Here is a 27,674-nt window from a genome sequence, read left to right as displayed (position 1 = left end):
TTATTATATATGAGTACACTGTCGCTGTCTTCAGACACACCAGAAGAGGGCATCAGGTCCCCATTACAGATGATTGTGAGCCACCATGTGGTTGCTGGGAATTGAACCCAGGATCTCTGGAAGAGCGGTCAGTGCTCTTAACCACTGAGCCATCTCTTCAGCCCCTGGTTGCCATTTCCATTCACTAAGAGATTACATCATCTGATGCTGTCTCCCTGAGGGCAGTGGCTGTGTGTATTTTTACATCTGACTATATACTCCATCATCTAACTCAGAACTCAACATCTACTACACATTCATGGAATGCTTGTTGGGACTGGGGATGTGGCTTCTGTGAACTCTTTCCCATGGGACTTACTGTGTACCATGTACTTCCAGATCCCAACTGGCCCTCTTCCTCCTTCCCAGTGCCTTTGGGAAACTTCTTGTCCTCAGCATCTTAGCTGTTATCTCTACTTCCAGACATCCTTCTGACACATCCCATAGCAACATTTTAAGAAGGATTCTAAACTGCAGAGCCATCTCTTCTTGTCTGGCCAGCGGCTCCGAGATCTCTCAGTCTCACACCCTAATCTATCACCAAGTCCCGTAGGTCCTCCAGGTTCAAATATGCAGCCTCACTGGGCTTCTGCCCTGGGCTCCCCCTCTGTTGAACCATAGTCCTCAAGTCACACACAGCTGCACAGACATCCAGATGCACAGCAAGGTCTCCAAATGTTCGGGGTGATCTCTGGGGAGTCCTGTCCATTCATAAGCAGAGAAATGGACAGGAGACACAGAATCACTTTCAAGTCCCTAAGAACAAGGTACCAGAGGGGTGTCAGAGTCTCTGTCCAGGGTTGGGGTGGGCCCGTGCCCTGGCTGGGTTACGATTTGTGCTGATGCAGTGAGAGAGCACAGCATGACCATACACCACCCTCCCAAACCCCTGCAAAGTTGAAGATTAGCAATTAACTGGGAGGAATCTTGGGGGTAAAGTTAATTTAATGGGGAACAGAGGGAAGGCAGTTGAAGTTAGATCTTCTAGTTCATAAAGGACTTTGTCCTTGACCCGAGGGTATAAAGAGGAGGTTCTTAGTTTCTCTTCAGACTTCCCCACGCAGTGGAGCTGGAGCTGAGCCACAGTCAAGGTGAGCCCAGGGCCCCCGTGTCTCAGCCCTATCCCTATCCCATTACCCCAGCTCTTTCTGGGTTTCCCCTTTCTGCTCCTTATGACATCCCCAGCCCAGCCCAGCCAGCTTTGCTCCCTCTGTTCTTTCTTCTCTCGAGAGCCCCTGCCCTGCAGTGGGATACTTTAGGTATAGCGGCACCTGTATCCGTCACAATACCTGGCCACCATTTCTATTCACTGAGACCTTACATAATTTCCATCTGTCTCCCCCACTAGACTCTGAGAGCAGCGCTGTATGTGTTTTTAATTGCTACTGTACACCAGCATCTAACTAAGAGCTTAGCAAGCACTACACATTCAAGAAACACTTGTTGGGATTGGAGATGTGCTTCAATATTGGAGTGTTTGCTTCCTATGCTGAGGCCCTAGGTTCCATTTCCAGCAAGACAAAACGTCTACAAAATCTTACTGGATGGATAAATGGCTGCTTTGGTCTGTGACAAGCACCTGGGTGTCCATCTCTAGATGTGTCTCAGGATGAATGGGATCACAGACCCTAAGTTGGATGCCATCTATGTGGGTAAGAGTGTCCCAGGCACAGCAACCGTCATATTTGTCCCAACCTTTTGATACATAGGACTCATCGTTGATGCCCAACATGATGTCCTACAGTGAGAGATTGGGGGGACCGGCTGTCTCCCCACTTCCAGTCCGTGGGAGACACATGGTGCATGGGGCAGCCTTTGCTTATGTCCCCAGCCCACAAGGTAAGTATTACTCTCATATCCTGAAACCTGCTTCCCCACAGTTGCCTACTTACCTCTACCTGTTTCTCCTGGACCACTGAGGCCTCTGAAAACTCCTAATCAGCCTCCCTCTTCAGTCCTTCACAGAATTCCTGGGACATCCACGTATGCCATCTCCAGTCTGAGCCCGGTAACCCTCACAGAGCACAGCTGTCCCTATGGGGAGGTCCTGGAATGTCATGACCCACTACCTGCCAAGTTGGCCCAGGAAGAGGAGCAGAAGCCAGGTGGGCCAAGTTGGGGGGAAGTGGGGGAACGGGTAGTCATTTGCTCTAGTGTTCTCTCCACTGTATTCATGTCTGCCCCATCTCCAGAGCCCAGGCTGTCCCAGAAGCTTTCCCAGGTTGGCATGAAGCTCCTGAAGGTGCCGCTGATGCTAGGTTTCCTTTACCTCTTCGTCTGCTCCCTGGATGTGCTCAGCTCTGCCTTCCAACTGGCAGGAGGTAGGGCCCAGGTGGAGCAGGTCAGGGGAAGGGTTCAGAAGGACCTCAGTTGATGGCTGGCTTGTGTTCTGCAGGGAAAGTGGCTGGGGACATCCTCAAGGACAATGCCATCCTGTCCAACCCAGTGGCAGGGCTGGTGGTGGGAATCCTGGTGACAGTTCTGGTGCAGAGCTCCAGCACCTCAACCTCCATCATTGTCAGCATGGTCTCCTCTGGCTGTGAGTTGGCTCAGCCTGGCCAGGGATAGAACCCCAGGGGTCTGGTCCTTCAGGATTATGGCAGGCATGGGGAAGGAGGCTGAGAGAAGGGTGGGGCTCCAGCATCTCTTACATGGTCCTCTAAAGCCAAGAGTTGAGTCAGGAAGGAGTTCCAGGACCTCGAGAGCATGGCAAAAGAAGAGCACAGCTCAGAAGGCTGGACCTCCGTTCAGCCACACAGTTGCTCAGGAATGCCAGGGAAAACCAGTCAGTAAAAACCACTGCATGCATGCGGTGTATTGTGTATTGCAAAGAACTGACTTACAGGGCTGCAGAGATGCTATCACTGGGCAAGGACACAGGCTGCTCCTCCAGAGGACTGATTCCCAGCACTAGCATAGCAGCTCATAACTCCTGTAACTTCATTTTCAGAGGATCCAGCACCTTCACTCAAACATACGCGCAGGCAAAACACCAATGCATGCGAAATAAAAATAGATAATTTTTTAAAAAAGAATTGGCTTTCGAGATTGTGTGGCTGGGTGCTCAAGTCTGACATTTTACAGTATGAGCAATTTGGAAGGGCAGGGTGTGTAGGCAGAAGCCGATCCTGTGAGTTACAGGTGAAAATTCTCCCTCCAGGAAGCTTCAGTTTCACACTTGAGACTCTCTTGTCCCATTGGCTGAGGCCCTCCAAGATCATCATGAATAATCTCCTTTACCTGGGGCTAGGGAGTAGTGGGTCAGAGTGATTGCTACATGATGTGAAGGCCCAGGGTGAACTTTCAGTACTCACAGAAGAGGCTGGGCGTGGCTCACATACACACTGGTGCTGGGGGCAGCGGTGGACTTGCTGGGGTGTCATGGCTGCCAACTAGCTCTAGGTTATGCAAGAGATGCTGTTACTTGGTAATAAATTAGAGAGTACTAGAGCTGAACTCTTGAATTTTTCTGGCTTCCAACTTTGGACACACACACACACACACACACACACATCAACTGGGTGCTGCTACAGGCTAGCCACGTTGCCACCTAAAGCCAATGATCACACTTGTGTAAGGTACACCTGCACACACACACACAACATGGGACCGGCAGAAGGTGAGAGTTCCCGTAACACAGTCACATGCCCACGTCCATCTTGAGCAGCACCGGGACAAGCCCTGTACAGAGGTGACAGATAGTGACACATATGGATATGCTCACACACCAGTAAATGCCCAGCTTGGATCTGTGAGGCTCAGCCTAGGAAAGGCCGTCTGAGACTGGAACATAAGCCATGAACCTTGTAGAAGTTATTGTAAGACAGAGCCTATAGCTACAACCCAGGCGTTTGAAAGGTTCCTCTTTTACCAGTGTTGGAAGTGAGCTCTGCTATTCCGATCATCATGGGTTCCAACATCGGAACCTCTGTCACCAACACCATTGTGGCCCTGATGCAGGCAGGGGACAGGACTGACTTCAGGCGGTGAGCTGGGGAAGGAGGGTGGGTGCTCATACTTGGGGAGAAGGCAGACCAGAGTGCCGGGACCCCTCAGCTTGGGCACACTTTGGGTCTAGCTGTCCTGCAATGTGACATCCCTGCTCAGGGCTTTTGCAGGGGCGACAGTGCATGACTGCTTTAACTGGCTGTCTGTTCTGGTCCTGCTGCCCCTGGAGGTTGCAACCGGCTACCTGCACCACGTTACCGGGCTCGTGGTTGCCTCCTTCAACATCCGTGGTGGCCGTGATGCCCCTGACCTTCTCAAGGTTATCACAGAACCCTTCACGAGGCTCATCATCCAGGTGAGGACGGGACGTGCCATGGGACGGACAGATGTTGGATAGCAAGTGGCCCTACCTTCACCTGTCTCTCTGTCTCTCGTCATCTTGCTCGAAGCTGGACAAGTCCGTAATCACCAGCATTGCTGTGGGGGATGAGTCCCTGAGGAATCACAGTCTCATTCGGATTTGGTGTCACCCAGAGGAAGCAGAGGTGAGTTCCAGAGCCAGGTAAGATGCTATGCTCTTTAGACATTTGCCTGTTTGTTCCAGCAACCTGGGAAATCACTTGACTAGGAAAGAGCAGGTGCAGGCAGATGTCATGTATCAGTGTAGCTGTGACAAACATTGGTAATCCCTCCTAGTTGCTCACACTGCTGTAGGCAAGCATCATCTGTACGTTAGCATCTCGAGGAATGGATCTGGCCCAGTGGCTTTCAAACAGCATCAGTACCACCTAGGAACCTATTCGAGATGTAAACTAGATAAAGGACAGAAGAAAATCCAATGCTTAGGAGGCACACACACCCTTCCTAGAACAATTGGATTAAAAAAAAAAAAAAAAATAACTCTGGGAATGTGCCCAGTTGCCTGGTCTCCAACTTGCCCCCCAACTGCTTCCTGCTCAAGAATGAAACTACTTGGAAACCATGGATCAAGCTCAACCCTTTGGTTTCACAGACAGAGACACAGGCCCAAGGAGGCTAACTTGCCAGGACTGTCCTGCTGCAGGGACATTTAGAGCTAGTCACTGGACTCTGCCATGCTTGAAACTTGAGGTGTAAGCAAGGTGGAAAGGAGGGGGAAGAAAGTGCTAGAAGGATATTGAGAAGCCTAGACCCTAGGATTCCAGCTAAGGAGCAAGACAATGGCTGCCACACTGAGTGTGATGCTCCTTCTCTGGCTCTTAGGGGGTCACCCTGAGACACAGCAGTCACTGGTGCTGGCAAGGGGCACTTTGACTGGGAGCCACCGGCTCATTGTTTCTGCTTCTTCTAACTGCTCAGAACGAGGAACTGTTCCGATTGGTTGGGCATTCATGGATCAGCCGCCCTGCCTATGGTACCAGGAATAATAGCAAAGCGATTAGGCACAAGGAAGTAGGCAATTAGCACACTTTCTTACTCAGCCATAAAAGGGAAAATGCTTCACCAAACCGCACTCTTCCAAATTTGCTACTCCTTAATTATTACATCCGCGAAATAGCTCCGTGTAGAAAAGCTGCAGGGAAACCCAAAGCTCACAGCGGAGCCACAGGCCCATCCTCCACCTTCCCTCCTCCTGCCTGTGGATGTCCCCAGTCCTTTCTACCAGCACTCAAAGAAAACACTTCATCAGCTCGCCCTGTGGTGTTCTCTGTGCCCCAAGAGGCTCACCAGCATCAATACCACCATCTGGGAGTTCAAGGCGGCTTGACAACAAAGAACCCACGTGGACAGCTTTGATGCCGGCTTTGTGATCTTCCTAACGCGTCAGCCACCTTCTCATGAGCTCTCTGGCACTCCCAGGCAAACTCCGTGAGTCATGGCAGCTCGGAAAGCACAGTCTGGTTAGAGGAAGAGAAAGCACATCACATACTGATCTTAAAAAATAGAGAGATTTCCAGCCTGACGTCTGTCTTGGGCAAGTCTCTACCTGTGCCTTGAACCTCCTCACCCACTGTAGCCCTGAAACAAACCCAGCCAAGTGTGCCATTTTACACAGTTGGGACTTGGCTGGGACTGCTGTCAGCCTCTTTCCTTCCCCTCCCCCACACCCCTGTCACTTGCCAGAGCACTGGTTCAGGTCCCCACACTAGCAGGAAACCTCTTTTCTGTAACAGCGGGTTGCATTTTCTTGGCTTGCAGTGAAGGGTTGGATCTGAGGACCCTGCTCTCTGCCTCCTCTGGATCTATCCCCTGCAGGGATGTGACTCACCCAGCTGCATCACATGGTCCTGAGATATGCCTTGGTGGCTCCTTTTTTACTACCCCCCCCACACCCCGTTTTTTCTTTTCAACTCTTCATGGCCTCCAGCCTTCACCACACTGGACCAACATTAACCCAACTGGTCTCCAGGGGCAGAGTGTTTGAGACTTGTGGATGATCGGTGACCTGGCATTGTCCTTGGAGTCCCTTCTGTGAGTCTCAGTGTGAACTGACAACTGTACCTGCCTGATTTAAGCAGCATCTTTGGAGGACTGGCAAGTAGGGACAGCTGTTGTTACATCTCCACTCTGCAGATAGGAAACAGCCTCTCAGAGGGGACACAGTGGTTTCCTGTATCTATTGCTTCCTAGAGTGGAGGGAAGGTTTCCCTCCTGATGGAAAACTCACTCTTCGTGCGACTGCTTCTCCCAGATGCTGCTCGAAGGTACCTGCATCTGTGCCCACTTCTCTTTCTGCCTGAGGAGCCCCAGACCACTCCACCCCTCCGGGGCTGGTAGACTGGAGGTGCTCTGAGTTCTCCTTTCAGCCACCAGATGGCGGTGCTGGCCCAGAGTGTTCCACGGCTTCCAGAAGAACAAAGGGCCCCGCAGCTCTCATACCCTCAGAGGGGAAGCTGTTGTGCAAGCCCACATCCTCTGCGGTTCTCTCCTGAGGAAGGACTCTTGAAGTAGGCGAGTCCTTGGTGAACTTAATCACCGCCTTAAGTTCCCAGAAGTGTCTCAATCTAGGGTGTCCCTGTAGGTTCTTAAATACCAACTCTCTCTTCCAAGATGCTTCCAAGTAGTCTGTGGGGGAAACAGCATCAGGGACTCTGTCATGGAGACAACGGAAGCCAGAGAGGTTAAGTGCATGGCTGACTCCATGTCACACAGCCGAGAATGGCTCAGCTGCGGTGTGAGCGCAGGGCTATGGAACAGTCCTAAGCTCTGCTTCCCATTTCCACCCCACTCCCTTTCTATTCCCCTTCCCTACCCCTGACAGGACGGACACCTCTTGGGAACGGGACCAGATCTGGGCTTCCCGTCTCTGCCCTGTAAGATCTCTTTAAAGGGTTCTCTCTCCCTTCAATTCTAGCCTGGCGTTACAGTGCATCCCCGCCCTTGTCACACCTGCTGTCTCTCCATTCCCCTCTTGCCTTTTAGGGTTTTTGACTCCCTTTCTGGGTTCAGTTAAGGCCATACGACCCCAGGAAGGAAAGTCAAGTTTCCAGAATCCCATAGGAGGGTGAAGAACGGAGTTATTGATGTGTGAGGTCTGGAGTCAAGGGTCAATCCTGAGGACCAAAAATACAAATAAACAACACTCCAGATAGCTCAGTCCTCAGCCTAGTCCTGCTCCTGACTCAGTCAACCCTAAGCTTCTCACCTGCCTCTAGCCTCTATAAGGCCCACAAAAGCCCCTCCCCAGGATGTAGCTCAGAGAAAGCCAGTGATGCACATATGCATCTCAGGAAGTCATCTGCTTCCTAGAGCTTTGAGCTGGGAACCGTCAGGAAGATCTACCAAGTCCCTTCCTGAAAGGGCCAGGATCCACGGGTGTTTCTGCAGGACCAGAGTGTCAGGACCCAGGAGGTCAAAGGTAAAATGGTCTGGGCTTTATCTGGAGGCTCAGTTTACTTGAAGCCTGTGGTAAGCCAGACCCCAAAGTATGTGTACCTTTCCCTCTGTGACCTTTATACATATATTTTTAAAGGTTAATTTATTTATTATATATAAGTACACTGTAGCTGACTTCAGACACACCAGAAGAGGGAATCGGATCCCATTACAGATGGTTGTGAACCACCATGTGGCTGCTGGGAATTGAACTCAGGACCTCTGGAAGAGCAGTCAATGCTCTCAACCGCTGAGCCATCTCTCCAGCCTCCAACCTTTATATTGTTATTACCCCAGCTTTCCCCCAGAGATTTATTTGTCTTATGTGCACTGGTGTTCTACCTGCATTGTCTATGCAGCAGATCCCCTGGAGCTGGAGTTACAGACAGCAGTGGGCTGCCATGTGAATGCTGGGAATTGAACCTGGGTCTTCTGGAAGAATGCCCTGTGCTCTTAATGTCTGAACCCCTATTGTCCAGATTTAAACAGGCTCAGATAGGCAGGCCTGAGGAAGTTGGTTAAGACTCAGATTTGAGCTCAGCAAACACCTGGCTCTCTCCCTGACTAAACCCCAGTCTCTCCTGAGCCAGTCAGCAGCGTTCCTCACCTCATTACCTCATTAGCATTGCTGTTTTATTTTCTTCTTGAGACAAGATTTCACTCTAGCCTAGGCTGGCTTTAAACTCATGGCAATCCTCCTGCCTCAGCGTTCCAAGCGCCCATCTGGATTTCTGTCCTAGCCGATGATATTTATCCTAGTTTCTTGCCTAGAGTTCAGGCCCCTGGGCTTGGCGGTGCCCCAAGGCTTAGGTTTAGTGAGCTGGGAATCACAGCTGAGCACATTGTCTTGCTTGGGGAGAGAAATGCACAAACACAAACTGCCATGTTAGAACCAGTTGCCAGATGTTGACTCTGTCAACATTACACTGGGGTTTTCTGTTTGTCTTACTTTACTTGATGTTGGGAATGAAACCAAGACCTTGTCCAGATAGACCAGGGCTGGACCACTGGCCCAAGCCCCAACCCGATCTTACAGTCTTTAAATGACATGTGACTCAGAACAGAACCTAAAGAAACGATTCACATCACGGTGCCAGGTCTCTCCTGAGCCCCATCCATAGCTTCTCCACAGTCTTACCTGTTCTGCTTCTTCCTGTCACAGCTCCATGGCTCCTGGGCACCAGTGGGAAAAGTTCGGGATTTTGGTTTCATTTTCAACAACTCCTTAATCCAGTGAAGCTACAGATTAGTACTTACAGACCGAAGGGACACTTCTGCTGGCCTGGGAACTCTGCTTCCTGGAACTTTAAAATGTGTCTTCATAGGGCTAGTAACATAGGCTGTGACTCCTAAATACTTGGGGGCTGAGGCAGGAGGATGGCAAATCCAGGGCCTACCTGGATAATTTATCGAGACCCTGTTGAAGAAGGAGGAGGAGGAGGAGGAGGAGGAGGAGGAGGAGGAGGAGGAGGAGGAGAACCGAGATCTTGGCATGTAGCTCAGTAATGGGATGTTTGCTTAATATTGATTTGTGAGCATCTAAGATCAGACCACAGGACAAGGCATCTGAGCAGCTACAACATGCATAGGAATTGAACATAAAACTCCAGAATTGTGCTTTCTCTTATAGAACCAGGCAGCTGGGCCACACAGGACAGTGACCTGGAGCTAAATAGCTTCAGTCTCTACACACCCACCATCTTCACAGGCAGCTTGGGCCATAATTCAGGTCAATTGCCTGACCTTTTGTCCCTTCTATCTAGGGACTTCCCTTCACTTCACTCACAGCAGGTCCAGAAAGAAGAAAGGGGTGGGGCTAGACCCTCTGCCCCCACCCTTCTCTCTTCTACTTGGATCCCATCAGGGGCAAAGAATTGAGCCCAAGAGGAATGGAGTTTGGGCTAAGCGAACCTCAGGGGGTATCATGGGGGCAGAAACTGAGGAAGAGCAAGAAAAGAACTGGTAAGAACAGATGGGGATGGGGGCTTTCAGGAAAAGGGTTGTGGATGCCACTGCGAGACCAAGGGAAACCAAGACAAGAAGCTACTATATGGTGAGCGGGGCTCCCCACTGGCCCCCAGGGGTAGCCAGCTCAGGGCAGTGACAAGGTAGAATACGAACAAGGTCATATTCCTGAGTGGTAAGTATTTCTCTTCTACAGAAGAGGCAGGCTCAGAGTGGGCAATCAACAGGTCCAAGAACACAGAGCCAGTAAAGCCTTCTGATCCTTCCATTTCTCCGGAACCTCCCTCTTAGCTCCGCCCCCAGGTTGTGATTTTTCTAGATTCTCTAAGTCACCTTCCTCTGAATTTAGGTTTCCACTTCTATGAACAGGGTAGAGGCCATCGGCAGCCTTGCAAACACCACCAGAGAGAAATGTAAGTACCTCTAATATGGAAGATGTCCCATGGGATAGGAGCCCTGCACAGCTGTACCCTAGCTGGTCGCTGTTCTTCCAGTTCCAGGAAAGGCAGCTGCCTCTGGGCTTATAGCAGTCCCTGGTGCAGAGGCTGAAGGAGTTTGATGTGGGAGGGTCTTAGGCTCACAGCCAGTAGGTTGGCAAAGGTGAGAAGCAGGGTGTAGGGGTGAACACTCCTGATACCGCAGCCGTATTTTGTAGGCAACCATATCTTCGTGGATACGGGGCTGCCTGACCTGGCCGTGGGGCTCATTCTGCTGGCGGGCTCCCTGGTGGTTCTGTGCACTTGTCTTATCCTCCTTGTCAAGATGCTCAACTCTCTACTCAAGGGCCAAGTGGCCAATGTCATCCAGAAAGTCATCAACACAGGTGAGCTGGAAGAAGGCTGCAGGTCTAGGCGGGACCCCAGATGAGCTCCAGGTGTTGTAAAAGCCACCGATATCATCTGTGAGTTTCCCAGGAGATCAAGAAGAGGTGGGACCAGGTCATCCTGGAGGCTTTTCAGGTGTGGACAGCCAGAGAACAGGGGCTGTCTCTGACTTTTGCATTCTCTATCAGATGGGCATTCTTAAAAGGCATTGTTTTGTTTTGCTTTGGTTTGGGTGTTGGAGACTTGGTTTCTCTGTGTAGCCCAGCTATCCTGGAACTCGATTTGTAGACCAGCCCAGCCTTGAATCTCAGAGAGATCTGCCTGCCTCTGCCTCCCGAGTTCTGGGACTAACGGTGTGCACCATCATGCCCATCTTCCCTGTTTTGTTTTTACTTATTCTGGATTTTTTTCCAGACATGGCTTTATGTAGCCAATAATGCCCTGGACCTTGCTCTACAACATAGACCGGCTAAGAACTTTTGTTGTTCTTGCTTTGACTTCCCAGCTGTGTTGGAATTACAGCTATGCATATCCATGTCTAACTAGAAACTTCTGGTTAGTGGACAAATGGACATTAAGCCCCTACTGTGTGTCACAGGACACAGGAGTGAGTCAAATAGAGTTGGATTCTTGATCACAGGATCTTGGAATTGATATTTTCCTCATAGAACCAGGTAACCAGGCCATGCTGGGCTGCATCTCAGTGGTGACAGTAACACAGAGTTATTATCCCTAAAAGTCTACTGTTTCCTCATGCCACCTGGGTGGGCTTGTCATTCCAGTCATCAACCTGAGGGAGCCCCTCACTCTGCTCCCTGGAGATGAGGGAGGAAGGGGTGGAGAGGGACAGGCAGTGAAGGCGAAGTGTGGGTGACTGGCAAGGGGACAGAATGAACGGCCGGAGGGTGGGGGGGTGTGACTATATACTCTTAGCTAGCCTGGAACTCGATGTGAGAGCAGACTAACCTTGAACTCAGAAACCCTGCCTCCAGAGTGCTGGAATTAAAACCATGCACCAATAAACTCTGCTAGAATAAACTTAGAGCAGGTCCATGATTCTGAGCTTGCTATGCAAGCCTTAGAGCCTACATTGGATTTCCATAACCCACATAAAAAGCCAGGGCTGGGGTGCACGCCTGTACTCCTGCTATAAGGCAGAGACAGGAGGATCACCGGTCTGGCTGGCCAGCCAGTTGAGCCACTTTGTGAGATCTAGGTTTGGTGACAGACCTTGTCTCAAAAATTTAGATAGGCAAGTGGTGGTGGCACATGTCTTTGATCCCAGCACTCAGGAGGCAGAGGCAGGTAGATCTTCATAAATGTGAGGCAAGCCTGGTCTACTGAGTTCCAAGAAAACCAAGGCTACACACAGAAAACCCTGTATTCCCTGCGCCCTAAAAATACGGAAGATATAGAGAGATAAGGACATATAAGATAGCCCTCTGGTTTTCACACACAGAGAAATAAAATACACATGGATGAATGCCAGAGGTGATGACTCACTCACTGCTGTGATCTCTGCACTTGGAAGGCTGAGGCAGGAGGGTTGTTGAGGAGAATTTGAGGCTAACCTGGACTATAGAGAGGAGACAGTGGCAATCGAAGCAGGTTTGGGACAGAGTGGCTGGCAGGGACAGACTAAGGCTAGAACAACATAGGTAGACAGATTTAGGGGGCTCTAGACTTTACTCCAAGTTCATGCTTTACTGAGGGTGAGGGTATATTTGCAGGATTTGAGGCAGGAGGATGACATTAACTAAATTTCATCTTAAACTACATTTTGGGCTTTTGAGTTACTGCAATGACACTGGGAGATCACAGGTGATGAGTGTGGGAGTAAGGGATGACCCGGAGGAAGGTCAGGATGGGCTTTCAAGCACAAAGATGAGCCCCAGGGTGAACACGGCTGACATTCTGTCTCTGTGGGACCCTTGTCTTCAGATTCAGTCAGCCACGAATCAAAAAAGTTCTAAAAATTAATTGCATCTGTCTGGAATCAAAATTTTGTAATTTTTTCTTTTCTTTTCTTAAAGATTTATTTATTTATGTATATGAGTACACTGTAGCTGTCTTCAGACACACCAGAAAAGGACATCAGATCTCATTACATATGGTTGTGAGCTACTGTGTGGTTGCTGGGAATTGAACTCAGGACCTCTGGAAGAGCAGTCAGTGCTCTTAACCGGCTGAGCCATCTCTCCTGCCCTGTAATTTTTTTTTTAAAGCATTACAGAATAACAAGTATTTATACCCTTGCAATGTTTTTGTTTGCTTGCTTTTTTTGTTGTTGTTAGTTTTTGTTTGTTTTGAGACAGGATCTCTCAATCAGCCATGGCTGGAATGAAACTCAGTAGGTAGACCAAGATGGCTTCAAACTCATAGGACTCCACCTGCCTCTGCCTTTTGAGTGCTGGAATTAAAGATGTGCACCATCACCCATACACACACACACACACACACACACACACACACATTTATTCTGTGTGTTTGGGTGTGTGTGCATGTGCACACTATGGCACATGTGAAGGTCAGATGACAACTTGCACGGGCTGGTCCTCTCCTTCCACCGTGTAGATCCCAAGATGTCTCAGGTCATCAAGCTTAGCAGCACCGTTGCCCCACTCAGGCATCTCACCAATCACAACTCTTTACTGAATTAGATACGATACACTATCCAGGTGTGACCTAAAGCACGCTGTAGCATGCGTGTGCACTGCTGTGCCCTAGATATACTTCACTGTGTTGCAGATGTCCATGGGCATCCTTCCCTGAATCCCTAATGGATTCGGATGCTGAAGAGAAAACACAGCTGGGACAGAGGCCCAGGAGAGTGTGACGGCTCCAGCAAGAAAGCACTTTGATCACAAGAGCAAGCAGGGCAAATGAAAGCTGCTATAGGCGAGCAGAGGACCAGCTAGATTCTCACAGGGAACCTACTACCTTGGTACCTCCTCCCTAGAGCAAGTGCCTGCTCTCCCAAGGGCTTTCCTTGACCTGGCTTACTGGGAATTTGGCTTCCTTTCAGACTTCCCAGCCCCCTTCACCTGGGTCACGGGCTACTTTGCCATGGTCGTGGGTGCCAGCATGACCTTTGTGGTCCAGAGCAGTTCTGTGTTCACCTCAGCCATCACCCCGCTCATTGGTGAGTGCCCATAACCAGCCATGGGCAGCAGTGGGGTGGTTTGTGTGGGTGCTCAAGAAAGTAGACCAAGAAGAATAACAACATTCTCTCCTGCCCACCAGGCCTAGGTGTGATCAGTATTGAGCGAGCTTACCCTCTCACCCTGGGCTCCAACATTGGCACTACTACGACAGCCATCTTGGCGGCATTGGCCAGCCCCAAGGAGAAGCTATCCAGCTCCTTTCAGGTACATGGGGAGAACAGGTGGTCTGTGGTAGTAGAGGACTGGGATGGAGAGGATGAGGATGTAACAATGTATAATAACAAGGCAACATCAACTGCCTGCTAAGGTTACCCACTCCTCTGGAAATAGGATGAACAAAGTAGAACTTATTGTATAATAGTGAATCATTGCTACACTGTATCAGTCAACAGCCACAAGTCAGGGTCACACCCTGGCAGTGTGCTGTCGGAGGCCTAGATTTAGGGGATCAGGGTTGCATCGAACACTAGGTATGCTAAGCAGATGGCAAAGTAGGGGAGAGGATTGGTTTAGGAGCAAAACAGCTAACAAGGGCTGACCAATTAATAGACCAGCATGGGCAAGTCAAAAAAAAAAAAATCTTTAGTGACTGCTAAAGGCAGCCATTGTAGCACAGGTCTTGGTAAGAAAATGGCCAAAAGTCCAAGGTCAGCCTACAAGGTCAACCTGGTCTACATAGTAAGATCCTGTGTCAGAAAGACATTTTAGCTGCTGGCTTGTAGCTGAGGAGTTGGTGAGGGGAGTGAAAAGGACACAGGTAGAAGGTTTGGGGCAGCTGTCATTTACCAAGGAGTTCAGCAACATATTTTAATAACCAGTCTGAAGTCATCTGGAGCCACATCACCCTGAAGAGGTTTCCTCCTGTTACCCAGATCATGTGTGGCCTCTAATAACTAGCCCTGCTGGGCTCATATGGCAGTGCCTGATCACTTCTGGCTTCTCTCCTGCAGATTGCCCTCTGCCACTTTTTCTTCAACATCTCGGGCATCCTACTGTGGTACCCGCTGCCCTGCACACGCCTGCCCATCCGCATGGCCAAGGCCCTGGGCAAACGCACCGCCAAGTACCGCTGGTTTGCCGTCCTCTACCTCCTCGTGTGCTTCCTGCTCTTGCCTTCACTGGTGTTTGGCATTTCCATGGCAGGCTGGCAGGCTATGGTCGGAGTGGGCACACCCTTTGGGGCCCTGCTCGCTTTTGTGGTGCTTGTTAATGTCCTGCAGAGTCGAAGTCCCGGGCACCTCCCCAGGTGGCTGCAGACATGGGACTTCCTACCTCGATGGATGCATTCTTTGCAGCCCCTGGATGGTCTTATCACAAGAGCCACCTTGTGCTATGCCAGGCCTGAGCCCCGCTCACCCCAACTTCCCCCTAGAGTCTTCCTGGAGGAGCTTCCCCCCGCCACACCCTCTCCCCGCCTGGCACTGCCTGCTCACCACAATGCCACCCGTCTCTAGGCTGCAGGGGATGGTATTCTTACAGAGCCCACAGTAGAGTCAGAGCATGTGTGTGTGCATGTGTGTAGATGCCTGTCACTTGAGGTACATGATTTTGTACCACCCTTGGGTACCTGTCCATATTCAGGGCCACAGTGATGTGGGCTTTTGTAATTAAGTGGTAGTATGCACAAATACATGTTAGGTGCTGAGCCTGTGTGACCATCAGTACAGTTATATGTGAGTACACTGTGTGGGTGCAGAGGGATGCAGATGCCTAGGGAGTCCCCCAAACTTTTCTGGGAAAAGAGAGCTACACCTTCTCACTTTCTCACGACCCATGTACCGACAGGAGGGACAGAAGAAGAACTGGCCTTCTGTATATATGGGCCTTACTTACTGCTGCCAATTCTGCTAATTGCATAGAAAAAGGCTTAAAAGTTGCATTTGGGCTCTGGAGAGATGGCTCAGTGGTTAAGAGCACTGACTGCTCTTCCAGAGGTCCTGAGTTCAGTTCCCAGCAACCACATGGTGGCTCACAACCATCTGTCATGGGATCTGATGCCCTCTTCTGGTGTGTCTGAAGACAGCTACAGTGTACTCATATAAAAAAAAGTTGCATCTGTCCTGATCATATATGGGCTTTTAAAGAAACCATATTCCTTATCCCTACAGCACAGTGATTATTTACATGGTCTTTACAACACTGGGCATCTAAGTCACCCGGGGATAGCATATGGGGGATGTAGGTTGGTTCTTTGCAAACACTGTCGTTTTATACAAGAGACTTGAGCTACTGAGGACTCGAGGTATTGTGGAAACCAGCCTCCAAACATAGAGAGCCATTCCCCTTTTGTCTGAATCCCAGAGATCTTGACTGGCGTATGTTGGGAAGGGAGGTGCTGGGAGAGAGACTCTGTTCACTATTAAGCCTACTTGTGTGGAAAATCCTGTGAGAAAGAGTGCAGAAGTCTGAGGAGTTTGAGAACTTGCCACCCCAGTATTCCTTCTGAGGTGTGGCATCCCTAGAGCCCTGGGAAAATGCCAGGGCAGGGGGATCAAAGGCCTCTCTACAAGGCATCTCCCACAGGAGGAGGGAAAAGGGTGCAGGCCTGTAAGACCACCACCAGGATCACTTTGTTCTGCAAATGAGCTAGTTCCCTTGTTTGCAACTCCTCACCAAAACACTAAGAGTATAAGGTCGGAGTGCCCAGTTCACAGTTTATTCTGGTCTTCCTATCAACAACGGGCGGTCTAGCTGTCCTGCTAAGAGCACTGCTCACGCAGCCCGCCAATCAGATCGTGCACTGTCTTATTGAGGATGCCTCCATGCACGCCTCGCCTGCCCATGAGCACCAGGAGCGCCCGCGGCGTGTGACCCACACAGATCGCACGCCCGTCCAGCCCCTTGGTGCGCGCATCCAGTACGCCGTCACCCTCGGACAGCAGGTAGTCACGGATAACGCAGCAGCGGCGGCCTGCCACGCTCAGACCGGTCTGCAGAAAGGTGTGCCGGTCAGGCCCGGTGAGCACACCGACCTCCTGCGGGGAGATGGCCGCCAGCAGACCCCCAGGCCGTGATGCCCACACACAGCGATTGTCTGAGTGGCCCACGATAGCCACGTCATCGATACGCTGGTCCCGCAGCACCGCACTGATGTAGCCCTTCCAGTCACCCATCTCCGCTCAGTCAGTCCCAGCAACTCACGCTTGCGTTACAAGGGTTGGCCGGCTGCTTTCAGAGCTAAGAACACTGGCGGCACGCCCGAAGTTCTCAGGGCGGGGCTGTGACGTGAGGCAAACGTCACAGAACATCTAACTTGGAGGAGATGTGAGGGTGGTGGAGTTGGTGGGGGCTGCGGGGGGGGGGGGCTGTTCTAAAAGTAGCATGTAGGAGGAAATGGAAGAAGATGGCTGAGAGGCTGGAGAGAGATGGCTCGGCGTTAAGAAAGCATTACGCAAAACCTGAGTTCCGTTCCCAACTTCACCTCTTTTGGCTTACAAAGCCTGTAACTCCCACTCAAGAGATCTGACAACTCCTTAGCCAAGCTCACACACAAACACACACATAATTAAAATTAAGAAAAAAAAAAAAAAGGTCCGGAGGCAGAGGCCCAGAGTTCAATTCCCAGCACCCAGGTAAAGCAGCACACTGATGCCCCTCCTGGCCTCTTTGGGGACCTGCACTCATGTCCACAGCAACACACCGTTTTTTTTTCATTATTAAAATAATGGCTCAAAAGGTAAGGGTGCCTTGTCCTATAAGCTGGGTGGTCTGAGTTTCATCCCTGGAGCCCCCATAAAGGCAGGAGGAGAGAAATGACTTTACAGAGTTGTCCTCTAACCTTCGCACAGTCTGTTAACATACTCGCCCACAAACCACAATTTTTTTTCTTAATTTATAAAAGCCAGACATGGTGGCATATACTTAAGCCCAGCACTCAGGAGGCAGAAGCAAGTGGATTTGTATAAGTTCGAGGCTACATAGCAAGTCACAGGCCAGACCAAAGCTTCTCAGTAAGATGCTGTGAAAGGGTGGGTGTAGCCGTACAGAGGGTCTGGGTATACTATGCACAAAGTTTTGGGACTGATTCCCCCAGCACCACATAAACTGGATGATGGTGGAGGCCTATAATCTTAGCACTGGGAAGACATATCTCAATAAGGCAATAAACAGAAGGACTTTTTAAAAAAGATTTATATATTTATTATATACGAGTGCCCTGTATCTGTCTTCAGACACACCAGAAGAGAAAGAGCATCAGATCCCATTACAGATGGTTGTGAGCCACCATGTGGTTGCTGGGATTTGAACTCGGGACCTCTGGAAGAGCAGTTAGTGCTCTTAACCACTGAGCCATCGGTCCAGCACCTCCCCCCAAGGACGTTTTTAAGAGCACAAAATGTACTAGTCTGGACACCCGGACTCCTCTCCTGTAAAAGAACCATTCACCTGGCTTTAGAACGTCACCATGTCCTGGAAGGCTTATGGATTGCTGGCTCCTATCCCAGCTTGTACTTAGAGCCATGGGATCTATATACCCTCAGATTCTCCTTGACACCAACTGGCATCACCATACCAGGGTCAAAGTTCAAGATAAAACAAAACACAACACAGCCCCTCCCCCTTCTTTTAATGGTGGTAGTGGAATCTAACCCAGGGCCTCATGCCTGCTCAGCTACCACTATCGACACCACGATTCCCATTGGGAACATTCCTAACTATGTTTCTCAACCTCCATTGCATAAGGAACCACCTGTAGAGTTTTAAACTATACCATGACTGCCTTCTCCCTAGAGAGTTCAGTTAATTGATCCCAGGCAGACTTGAACACTATTGCCAAAAGCTCACCGGAGGTGACCTGGAAGTATGTGGTCCAGGCTGAGAACCTTTTACCCTGTAAACATAGAACAGAGGAGTTCTGGTGAGCAATCTGCAGGGTCTCCTTGCACAGGGGTTGGTGCAAAGTAAGGCTGAGGAAACATGGTGGCTTGGACAAGAGTCTAAGCCTCTTGTGCTGAGATCTGACCCAATACCCCGTTCAGGCAACTAGTGAGTTGACGAAGCTGTGCTCCCACTTGGGTCTCAAGACAGAATTCCTAGGAATATTTTCAAAGCACTTTATTGGGTTTCTGTGCATCAGCACCCAGGCACTAACTTCCCTGCGGCCCATCATCCACCATCCAACGCCAGGAGCACACAGGAGGAAGGACCAGCCCTGGTTAGTTAGTTATGAAGCAGTATGCTCCTGGATCCAAGACAGGTAGTTGGCCACGTCAGTGTAGACCCCAGGCTTGTTCCGGTCACCACAGCCGGAGCCCCAGCTGATGACTCCTCTCAGGGTAAGGTGACGCTCCGTGGTTCCTTCCTCGCACACCAGAGGACCCCCGGAGTCACCCTAGGAGAGGAACAGGCTGCACATGGCTCTTGCCCTATGGATGACAGGCAGGGGCTAGGTACCAACCAGGACCCAGAGCTGACCTGGCAGGCGTCGGTGCCTCCCTCCAAGAAGCCAGCACAAAGCATCCCAGGGAGAATGGCGTCTCCATGCACATTAGAGTTGGAGCATCGATCCAGGGAGATGAAAGGTACCTGTGCCTCCTGTAGGAAGGTGGCATATTCTTCAGCCCCTGCAAAGCAGAGGTGGGGGGGAGGGACCTGAGCTCACTTCATGGGCCAGGCTAGCAGACAATTCCCCACCTTCCCCAACTTTGCTCCCTTACAGCAAGCCCGAGTGATAGGGACCTGCCAATAAGTACTTCATGGCAAGGACCCTGAAGCCCAGAGAAGAGCTGGGATTAAAACACAGGAAGTGCCTCTTATCCTCACCCACACAGTGTCTCAGAACCTGGCTCCCAGAATAGTTCTCCCTATTGTCTCCATTGCTCCAGCGTGGGGACAAAGTCCTGGTTAAAAGCCTTTATAATTTGGAGTCCCAAAGAAGCACAAGAAAAGTTCAAGTCTCTGTAATCCTGTGTTGGGTTTACTGTCTGTCAATTTGACAGGATCCAGAGTCATCTGGGAGGGAGGAACCTCCTCTGAGGAGACGCCCCCATAAGATTGGCCTAGGGCAATGTCTGGGAGGCATTTCCTTGATTAAAGGTTGATGCGAGAGGGCTCAGCCCACTGTGAGTAGAGCCACCCTCAAGGGGTGGGCCTGGGTTGTATAAGAAAGAATACCGAGCCAGAAAGGTACAAGCCTTTAATCCCAGCACTTGGGAGGCAAAGGCAGGAGGAACTCTCTCTGTAAGTTTGAGGGCAGCCTGGTCTACAGAGCTGGACAGCTCCTGGACAGCCAGGACTACACAGAGAAACCCTGTCTTGAAAATCAAAAACAAAACAGAAGGAGGAAGATGAGAGGAGAGAGAGGAGGGGAGGAGGGGGAGGAAGAGAAGGAAAAGAAGAAGAAAGAGAATAAGAGGAGGAGGAGGAGGAGGAGAAAAGAAAGCAAGCAAGTGGAATTGTTGGGGATAGTTCAGAGGTTAAGAGCACTTGCTGCTGTTCTTGCAAAGGACCTTGGTTCGGTTTCCAGAACCCACATGGCCGGTTTTAACCTGTACTAGAGATCTGGCTTCCCCTATGCCAGGTGTACAGGTGGCACACATATACATGCAGGCAGCCACACATGCACATAAAATAAAAAATAAGTGAATTTTTAAACAGAAAGCCGAACACGCCAAGAAGACAAAGGCAGCAAGGAGTGTCCCTTTCCGTTTCCCACCCCAGTTTCTGCTTCAGTTCCTGCTGTGGCTTCCCTGATGGTGGACATCAACCTTGCAATCTTAGAAGCCTAATAAAGCCTTTCCTGTCTAAGCTGGTCATAGTGTTTATTGCCACAATAGAAGGCAAACTAGAACAAGCCTCAAGGGACAGAGAATTCTAGATTCTGGGAAAGTCATGCTATGGAAACAAAGGCCCTGCACGGTTTTTACAACTGTCATGTCAGGTAAACGTGTCCCCGAGGCTCATTAGAACCTACTAAAAAATGCGCCCTCAGATAACCAAGTCTCCAATCAGCCCCCAACAGTTGTGCCCTACCCTCGAACTGGTGACCCCAGCCGGCCACCTCGCAAAGCACTGTCTCAGAGGGTGGGGCCCCGCCTCTGGGCAGACACACTGGCTGGACGTGAGGCGACAGGATCGCGCAGCTGTTGTTTTCTCTCTCCTGCAGGCGCAGTAGTGCTACCCCCCCCCAAAGGGAAGGGTTAGATGGCGACTTAGGGTCCCAGCCCTCCCCATCCTTTCTCCCTATCCCTGCAGGGCCACCCCACCCAAGTCGTGCTGGTAGGTGACGGAGGAGTAGCCCTCGTGAAGGCGGTAGGAGCGCACAGCCAGAGTCTGGCACTGCTCGCAGCTCTGATTGTGGCGATCTTGACCCAGTACCACTCTCAGCTCCTTGGGCGCTGGCCTGCGGTTGGGTTGGGGGGGGAGGGGTAGACAGCGTGCTCAGACCGGCTACAAATGTTCTGGGGGCGCCCCTGTTCCCAACCCCCTCGATGGAGCTTAATAGCGGGCGGGGGAGAGTAGGGTGGAGGTACTAGGGGGACCCCGAGGGTGGCGCTTGCCGGTTCTGCAGGCAGTGAGCCGCGGTCAGCACCCAGCAGGGGGCGATGAGACTGCCTGCGCAGAAGTTGGCGCCCCAGTACAGCGCAGCGATGTAGGGGTGCGACCCAGGCAGAGCCACTAGTCCACCCACTACGCGTCTGAGCGAGGACAGTCGTTTGCGGAACCTCTGTCCGCAGCCCACCGTGCTAGTCCCAGACAGAGAAGTCTGCTGTTCTGTGGCTGAGGCTGTGGAAGGAGAGACTGGCTGAAGCCGTGGATACCTGCCACCAGCTGCCTGGAATAAGAAAGGCCCATGTCCTCTGCGCCGAGACCCCCTCCTCTGTCTAACCATCTAGTGCATGGGACAGAGACGGTTCCTGAGACGGGAACTGAGGCATCTGCAGTTTAGGAGGCAAGGGCACAGGCCCGTCCTGACTCTCAGGGAGAAATGGAGGTGTGAACATTGGCATCTGACACTGCTCCAGGTCGCAATAGTCCCAGCTCAGCCTGTCGCCACTCCAGATGTAGCACCATGGACGTGTGTCATTGTCTGGGTTCCTGCAATCTCAAGAGAGAGCACTGTTTGAGCATGGGGAACCCCTGAGGGCCCTAAGGAGAAGCAAGTTGCCCTGCCCCGTCCCTTCCCACGAACCGGCAGAATGCGTGGTGGCCCAGGCCCCAGCTTAGCGCTTGCTTCTCAGTCATGTTCCAGTAGGTGGCCTCCGAGGCCCACCGCTGACATGGTGCACCCGACAGAGTAGTTCCAGCCTGGCCCCTGTAGCTGAGCCCCCTGCCTTCGTAGCAGGTCGCCCTTAGGTCTAGAGAGAGAGGGAGGGCTCCCTACAGTCAGGGGATGGGTCTGTTGGTATCCTCTGGTTCACTTTCCTATTCTCTCTATTCATCTCTGAAAGTCTTCCCCACATCGGGGTCCTACTCACCTAAATCGCAAAAACGTCCGGTGTAGCCTGCAGGACAATGGCACAGTTGGTGGTCCTCCACCAGGAGGCAGCTGCCCCCATTAAAGCACTGATTGATGCTGCAGGCTGGAGGAACGTGCAAACTGAGCCCTTTCTGGGTCTATCATACTTTCTACCAGGGGCTCCCGACTTTCTTCCTTCCTCCCCACAGTCCCTTACACGCCCACTTACCCCGACTGGCCAGTGGCTTGCAGTGAGCCTCAGGACCTTTGCACTGGCACCTGGCCACACCTCCTGGCCCAGTTCTAAACCATATCTCGTTCTCGTGGAAGAACTTGAGAAGCTGAGGCTCAAAGCATTTCTCTGGGGACAAAAGGAAGCCAGTGGGACCATGCCAAAGTTCCAGGGCTCCAGGGACCTCGCTGGGAGGCAGTTTCTCTTACCTCTCTGGCAATGTTTCCCAGTGAGGTGTTCAGGGCAGAGACAGTGTGGGCCGTTGGGGGTGTTGATACATGTCCCTCCTTTGTGGCAAGGGCTGTGTTTGCTGCAGTGGTCTGAGAGGTAAGTACAAGAAAGCACCCCAAGTCTGAATGACACATGTAGTAATCAATGCCCTGCCTGAACCTGCTTGTCATAGAACCATGGAACCTCAAGCTTCTAGACCTTAAGCTCATATGGACAATGGTGGCCTCTTTCCCCAGAGTTCTTCCTCTTATTTTTGAAAGGATGCTGTAGGAGAAGGGGAGGAGCTGGGCCCAGAATCCCAAGTGTGTGGCATCTGATGATACCGAGGTTTGTGGGAATGAGTGAGGAGCAGGGCTCACAAAGCCCTGAGCCATCCAGGGCCTGCCATACCTTTCACTTTCTTGGGCTCCAAGCAATATCCCCATTGCTGGTCCTCATCAAAGTTGGGGGTAGTAGCACACCTGGAGAAATAAATGAGGTTTCCCTGCACTGCCCGAGGCTGGCTAGGCTAGCCCTGCTTAACACACACACACACACACACACACACACACACACTCACACGTTTTGCCCGAACACGATTCACAGATAGCTAAGCAAAATCCGTTTCGTACCGGCCCCTCCCCCAGCCCCTATTAGAAACTCTTACCAGGGCCGGGAGCCTGGTCGTCCTTTGTGGATGCATTTGTGATACAGACGACGGTGGTACTGAAAGGGAAAGTGGCAGAGCTTCCCGTCCACAGTGAGAACTGTAGGAACATCAGGCTTCTGAGCCCTGCCCTGAGGCCCAGCTGCCCAAGCTCTGTCTCACAGCTATGTGTTCAAGACTGCATCCTGCTTAGATAGTTGGCTTCTAGAGTCAGACAGCTGGGATAGAAATCTGGCTCCAACACTGAGCTCTCTGACCCTGAGCACATCTGGAACCAAGGTGCTTGTCACAAATTAAATATTTAGGTCACACACCTTTAATCCTAGCTCTTGGGAGGCAGAGGCAGGTAGATCTCTGTGAGTTCAAGTCCAGCCTGGTCTACAGAATGAGATCCAGGTCAGCCAGGGCTATTTTACAGAGAAAGCCTGTCCCTCCCAAAAAACCCAATAAATAAATATATACACATACATGCATGCTCACATGCATACACACATACACACATGCACACATACATACATACATGCACATATGCATGTACACACATGCATACATGCATGCACGCACACATGCATGCGTACATATATGTACACACATGTATACATTTTTTGCACACACATACATGCACACATGCACACACATGCATACATACATGTACACACATGCATACGTACATACATTAATAAATATTTAGGCCACTTAACCATTTTTGGTTTAGTAAACTGGCAACAGTAATGCAACTGCCATCCTCATCATTCACTGACTTTACATTTGCAAGTCTGCCCACTTTGTAAACATTTGTAAACCCCCCCCCCACCCAATACTCACTGTTCAGGTTGAGGATATATAGGTCAGTAGTGTGGTGTTTGCTAAAAAAAAAAAACACCACAAGGCAAAAGAAAGCCAAACAAACTGCCAATACTTGCAGAGCCTTTGTGGTCTCTATGGAATTGTATGGATCAGTGAAAAAAGCTCAAACACATGCATACACACACAAACACACACACATAAACATACATACATACATACATACATACACATAAACACTTCTTTTTAAAGAGGGCCAGAGGGGGCTGGAGAGATGGCTCAGCTGTTAAGAGCATTGACTGCTCTTCCAGAGGTCCTGAGTTCAATTCCCAGCAACCACATGGTGGCTCACAGCCATCTGTAATGGGATCTGATGCCCTCTTCTGGTGTGTCTGAAGACAGCTACAGTGTACTCATATACATAAAGCAAATAAATAAAGAAGGGCAGGGTTTTAGCTCAGTGGCCAAGCATTTGCCTAACATACACAAGGCCCTAGGTTCAATCTCCAGTGCTTCAGGGAGAAAGAGTGGTTCTATGTGCATGTTCAAGTGTTACCTGGGGCTCCTACTTGCAAGAGCACAAGACACTGTGTATGCCTTATGAAGAAAATGTGTCAGGGACACCTTGTTCAGGCAGGCAGGTAGCAGTATTGGCCATTAGGTCAGTGTTAAGGGATCAGCAACATGCAAACTGAGTAACATCTTTAAACAGAATCCATATGTAAAAGCTCACAGAATCTAATAGAATTTATGAACTTAATGTTCATGGTAGCTCTGAAGAATATAATTAATCATAAGAAATAATTGTATCGGGGATATGAGAGGGTTTGGAGAGAGGAGGAATGATGTGATTATATTATAATCTCAAAAAGAAAATGAAAGAGAAATTGCAGTCTGCTTGAGGGGAACGTTGTGAGGCTTAGTAGCAATGCTTGGGACATTAAGGGTCTAGTATGTGCTCAACAAACATGTCTTGCTATTTTTTAAGTGGCATCATAGCAACAGGGTGGGTGGGGGAGGGAGGGAGGGGGATGGGGAGGGAGAGGGAGAGGGAGAGTGGGAGGGGGGGAAGGAGAGAGAGGGAGGGAGGGAGGGAGAGAGAAGGGTCCTAGAACTTTAGGACAGGGGACCATTGTGGGGTCAGGTTGAAAGGGACGGCAGCTGTTTGGCTTAGAGTGAAGTTAAGACAGAAACCTGGAGGTTCACACTGAGTTGGGCTTCTGTGTGAGACATCACCCTACAAGTATCAGCTTAACCCCACAAACAAGGCTCAACAGGTAGGATTCTGTGCTCACAAGCCCTAGGGCAGGATGGGGGTAGGAGCCTTCACCTAAGTTGAATTTACTGAGTTAAGAATCTTTCTTTCTTTTTCTTTCTTTCTTTCTTTCTTTCTTTCTTTCTTTCTTTCTTTCTTTCTTTCTCTCTCTCTCTTTCTTCTTTTCTTTTTTCTTCCTTCCTCCCTTCCTTCATTTCTTTCTTTTAACTCTTTATTTTATATATGTGAGTACACTGTTGCGGTCTTCAGACACACCAGAAGAAGACATTAGATCCCATTACAGATGCTTGTGAGCCACCATGTGGTTGCTGAGAATTGAACTCAAGACCTCTGGAAGAGCAGCCAGTGAGTGGTTTTAACCCTGAGTCATCTCTCCAGCCCCCAATTATTTTTCTTTGAAATTAAAAAAAGAAAAAGGACCCACCCCTCACTGTGCTACAGATCAAACCCAGGTGTGTGTGCATGTTGGGCAAGTTCTCTGTCGGTGAGCTACAGCCCCAACCCAAGAGCTAAAGTTTTAAGGCATTGGGGGGGGGGGGCAGCATCTGGATGAAGCTCTTTCCAAGGATAAGGAGCTCATTTCTCCCCAACAACCTGTCTAGTTTTACAGTGAGGGGGAAAACTGAAGCAGAGGGTAAACTCACAAGTGAGAAAGCTAGGGTTTGGAGACATTTCAGGTTTCTGTGATCTTGGGTGAGTCTGAAGCTCTGTCTGGCTCTCATCACCCACTGAGGGTCTGAACTCTACTAGTTATGTCTGACATCCTCCAGACTTGTTAGTGTGCAGGTGTGATGACATCATCAGTAGTATATTCCCACACTGCTGAATACCTGCAGTCATCCAGGACAGCCCAAGCCCTGCCCTCCAGGCACACATCTGGATCTGCTATCATCTGGATCTGTAGGTACCCAGGTCTGAATGTCAATGGAACAGCTTTGCTCAGGATCCCTCCTCTGCTTCAGAGGCCTGGAGCTGCATGAAGACCATGCATGTGGGCTTTAGGAAGAAGAGTTAAGTCACTTACCCACAGTGGGATCATCAGCTTTGTCCTTGAACTCCTTGGTGCCTTTCCACGGTGGCGCCTGCAGGAGAGAGAAGGCAGGAACATTGCCCACAGTGTCAGACTTTCCTTGATCCTGTATTAGGCCTCGATCTCCTGAAGTACAGGATTTCCTCACAAGACGTGGCCTTCCTCTCTCTTCTCACTATCCCCCGACAAATTCGGTCTGGGTCCTCATGTCCTCATGTTCCAGCACAGGTTGCTACCTCCTTTGTTGGGGCCTTCTGGGCTGGCTGTGCCTTCCCCTACACAAGTCTCTCAGTCACCTGAGCTAGCAAGCAAGAGGCAAAGGCCGAAGCTGGAACAAGGAGCCCACACTGTCACTCTGGTCTAATCCTGGTGTCCACAGTCCTCACCGAAAGTATCAAATCTAGACTCATCAACAGAGACCCCAGGAACAACAGAGCTGTCATGGCGTCTGTCGACAGTCCTGCTGACCGCCCAGGAATAAGGATCAATAGATGTGGGCAAAGGTCTCAGAAGCTTCAGAGGTGGAGATTGGTCAAGTCCCTCCTGGCCTGAGGAGCACGGGCTTCATGGAAAACGCAGAACAGCTCCATAGAACCCTGTGAGCAGGGAGTCTCTGGTGGGACCAGGGAAGAGCTGGGTTCCTGCCCTCCCCTCTCTGAAGCAGTAGAACATTGATTTTGCTAGGATGGTGTTCCAGGTCCTGTGGAGGGTAAGGTAAGGATGACAGAAGGAAAACCTGCTTACAGAATTTTACAGACTACCAGGAAGCATGCTTGCTTCTTTCTGCTGCATAACAAATTACCACACTCTGAGCACCCTAAAACAACATCCCCCTAAAACCATGTTTATGGATGCGCAGACCCATGTGTTAAACACTTGGTGCTGCATAGTTAGAGTTTCTGCCCAGACAGACCATCAGAAACCTAAGGTTCAGGCGGACATCTCTGGAGCTTCTGAAGTGAGATCCCCTCCCATGTCCGGTCAGAAATCACTTCCATGTGGCTCCAGGACAGATGTCTCAGCTTCTTCTTGGTTACGTGTCATCCTACATTTCTGGCCACCTGCTTCCTTTAACTTTAAAGTTAGTGTTAGGGCTGGAGGGATGGCTCAGCCTGTATGGACACTTTGATCCAAGGGATTCAAGTTCCATTCCTGTCTACCTACATGACTGCTCGGAACTGTCTGTATCTCCAGTTACAGGGGATCTGATGTCCTCCTCTGGCCTCTGCAGGCACTAGGCATGCACATAGTATATAAACATA

The 27,674-nt window shown here is 50.4% G+C and overlaps 3 protein-coding genes across 3 annotated transcripts; 1 reads left to right on the top strand and 2 right to left on the bottom strand.

The window, feature by feature from the left end:
• Nucleotides 1–1,760: 1,760 nt before the first annotated feature.
• Nucleotides 1,761–15,249, top strand: SLC34A1 (solute carrier family 34 member 1; the record flags this gene model as incomplete). Its single annotated transcript, XM_080919455.1, has 12 exons — nucleotides 1,761–1,878; nucleotides 1,995–2,144; nucleotides 2,232–2,360; nucleotides 2,435–2,578; nucleotides 3,914–4,025; nucleotides 4,147–4,342; nucleotides 4,437–4,532; nucleotides 10,157–10,220; nucleotides 10,463–10,630; nucleotides 13,657–13,773; nucleotides 13,875–13,999; nucleotides 14,746–15,249. 12 exons carry the CDS (start codon nucleotides 1,761–1,763, stop codon nucleotides 15,247–15,249), a joined length of 1,923 nt encoding a protein of 640 aa, XP_080775581.1.
• Nucleotides 15,250–16,494: 1,245 nt separating this feature from the next.
• On the bottom strand, nucleotides 16,495–16,908 carry PFN3 (profilin 3; the record flags this gene model as incomplete). The annotated part of the gene is made up of 1 exon (XM_080918313.1): nucleotides 16,495–16,908. One exon carries the CDS (start codon nucleotides 16,906–16,908, stop codon nucleotides 16,495–16,497), a length of 414 nt encoding a protein of 137 aa, XP_080774439.1.
• A 2,051-nt stretch (nucleotides 16,909–18,959) lies between these two features.
• F12 (coagulation factor XII) lies at nucleotides 18,960–26,855 on the bottom strand (the record flags this gene model as incomplete). The annotated part of the gene is made up of 14 exons (XM_080921291.1): nucleotides 18,960–19,127; nucleotides 19,211–19,359; nucleotides 20,768–20,911; nucleotides 21,001–21,137; nucleotides 21,295–21,514; nucleotides 21,624–21,832; nucleotides 21,927–22,092; nucleotides 22,213–22,317; nucleotides 22,423–22,554; nucleotides 22,635–22,745; nucleotides 23,047–23,117; nucleotides 23,303–23,402; nucleotides 26,407–26,464; nucleotides 26,799–26,855. The coding sequence occupies 14 exons, from the start codon at nucleotides 26,853–26,855 to the stop codon at nucleotides 18,960–18,962; spliced, it is 1,827 nt and encodes a 608-aa protein (XP_080777417.1).
• Between the last annotated feature and the right edge of the window lie 819 nt (nucleotides 26,856–27,674).

The sequence above is a fragment of the Micromys minutus genome, assembly GCF_963924665.1.
Source record: "Micromys minutus genome assembly, chromosome: 1".
In the NCBI taxonomy this organism is placed as follows: domain Eukaryota; kingdom Metazoa; phylum Chordata; class Mammalia; order Rodentia; family Muridae; genus Micromys; species Micromys minutus.
The sequence above is the reverse complement of the archived record's forward strand: the minus strand, read 5'-3'. Positions and strand labels throughout refer to the sequence as shown.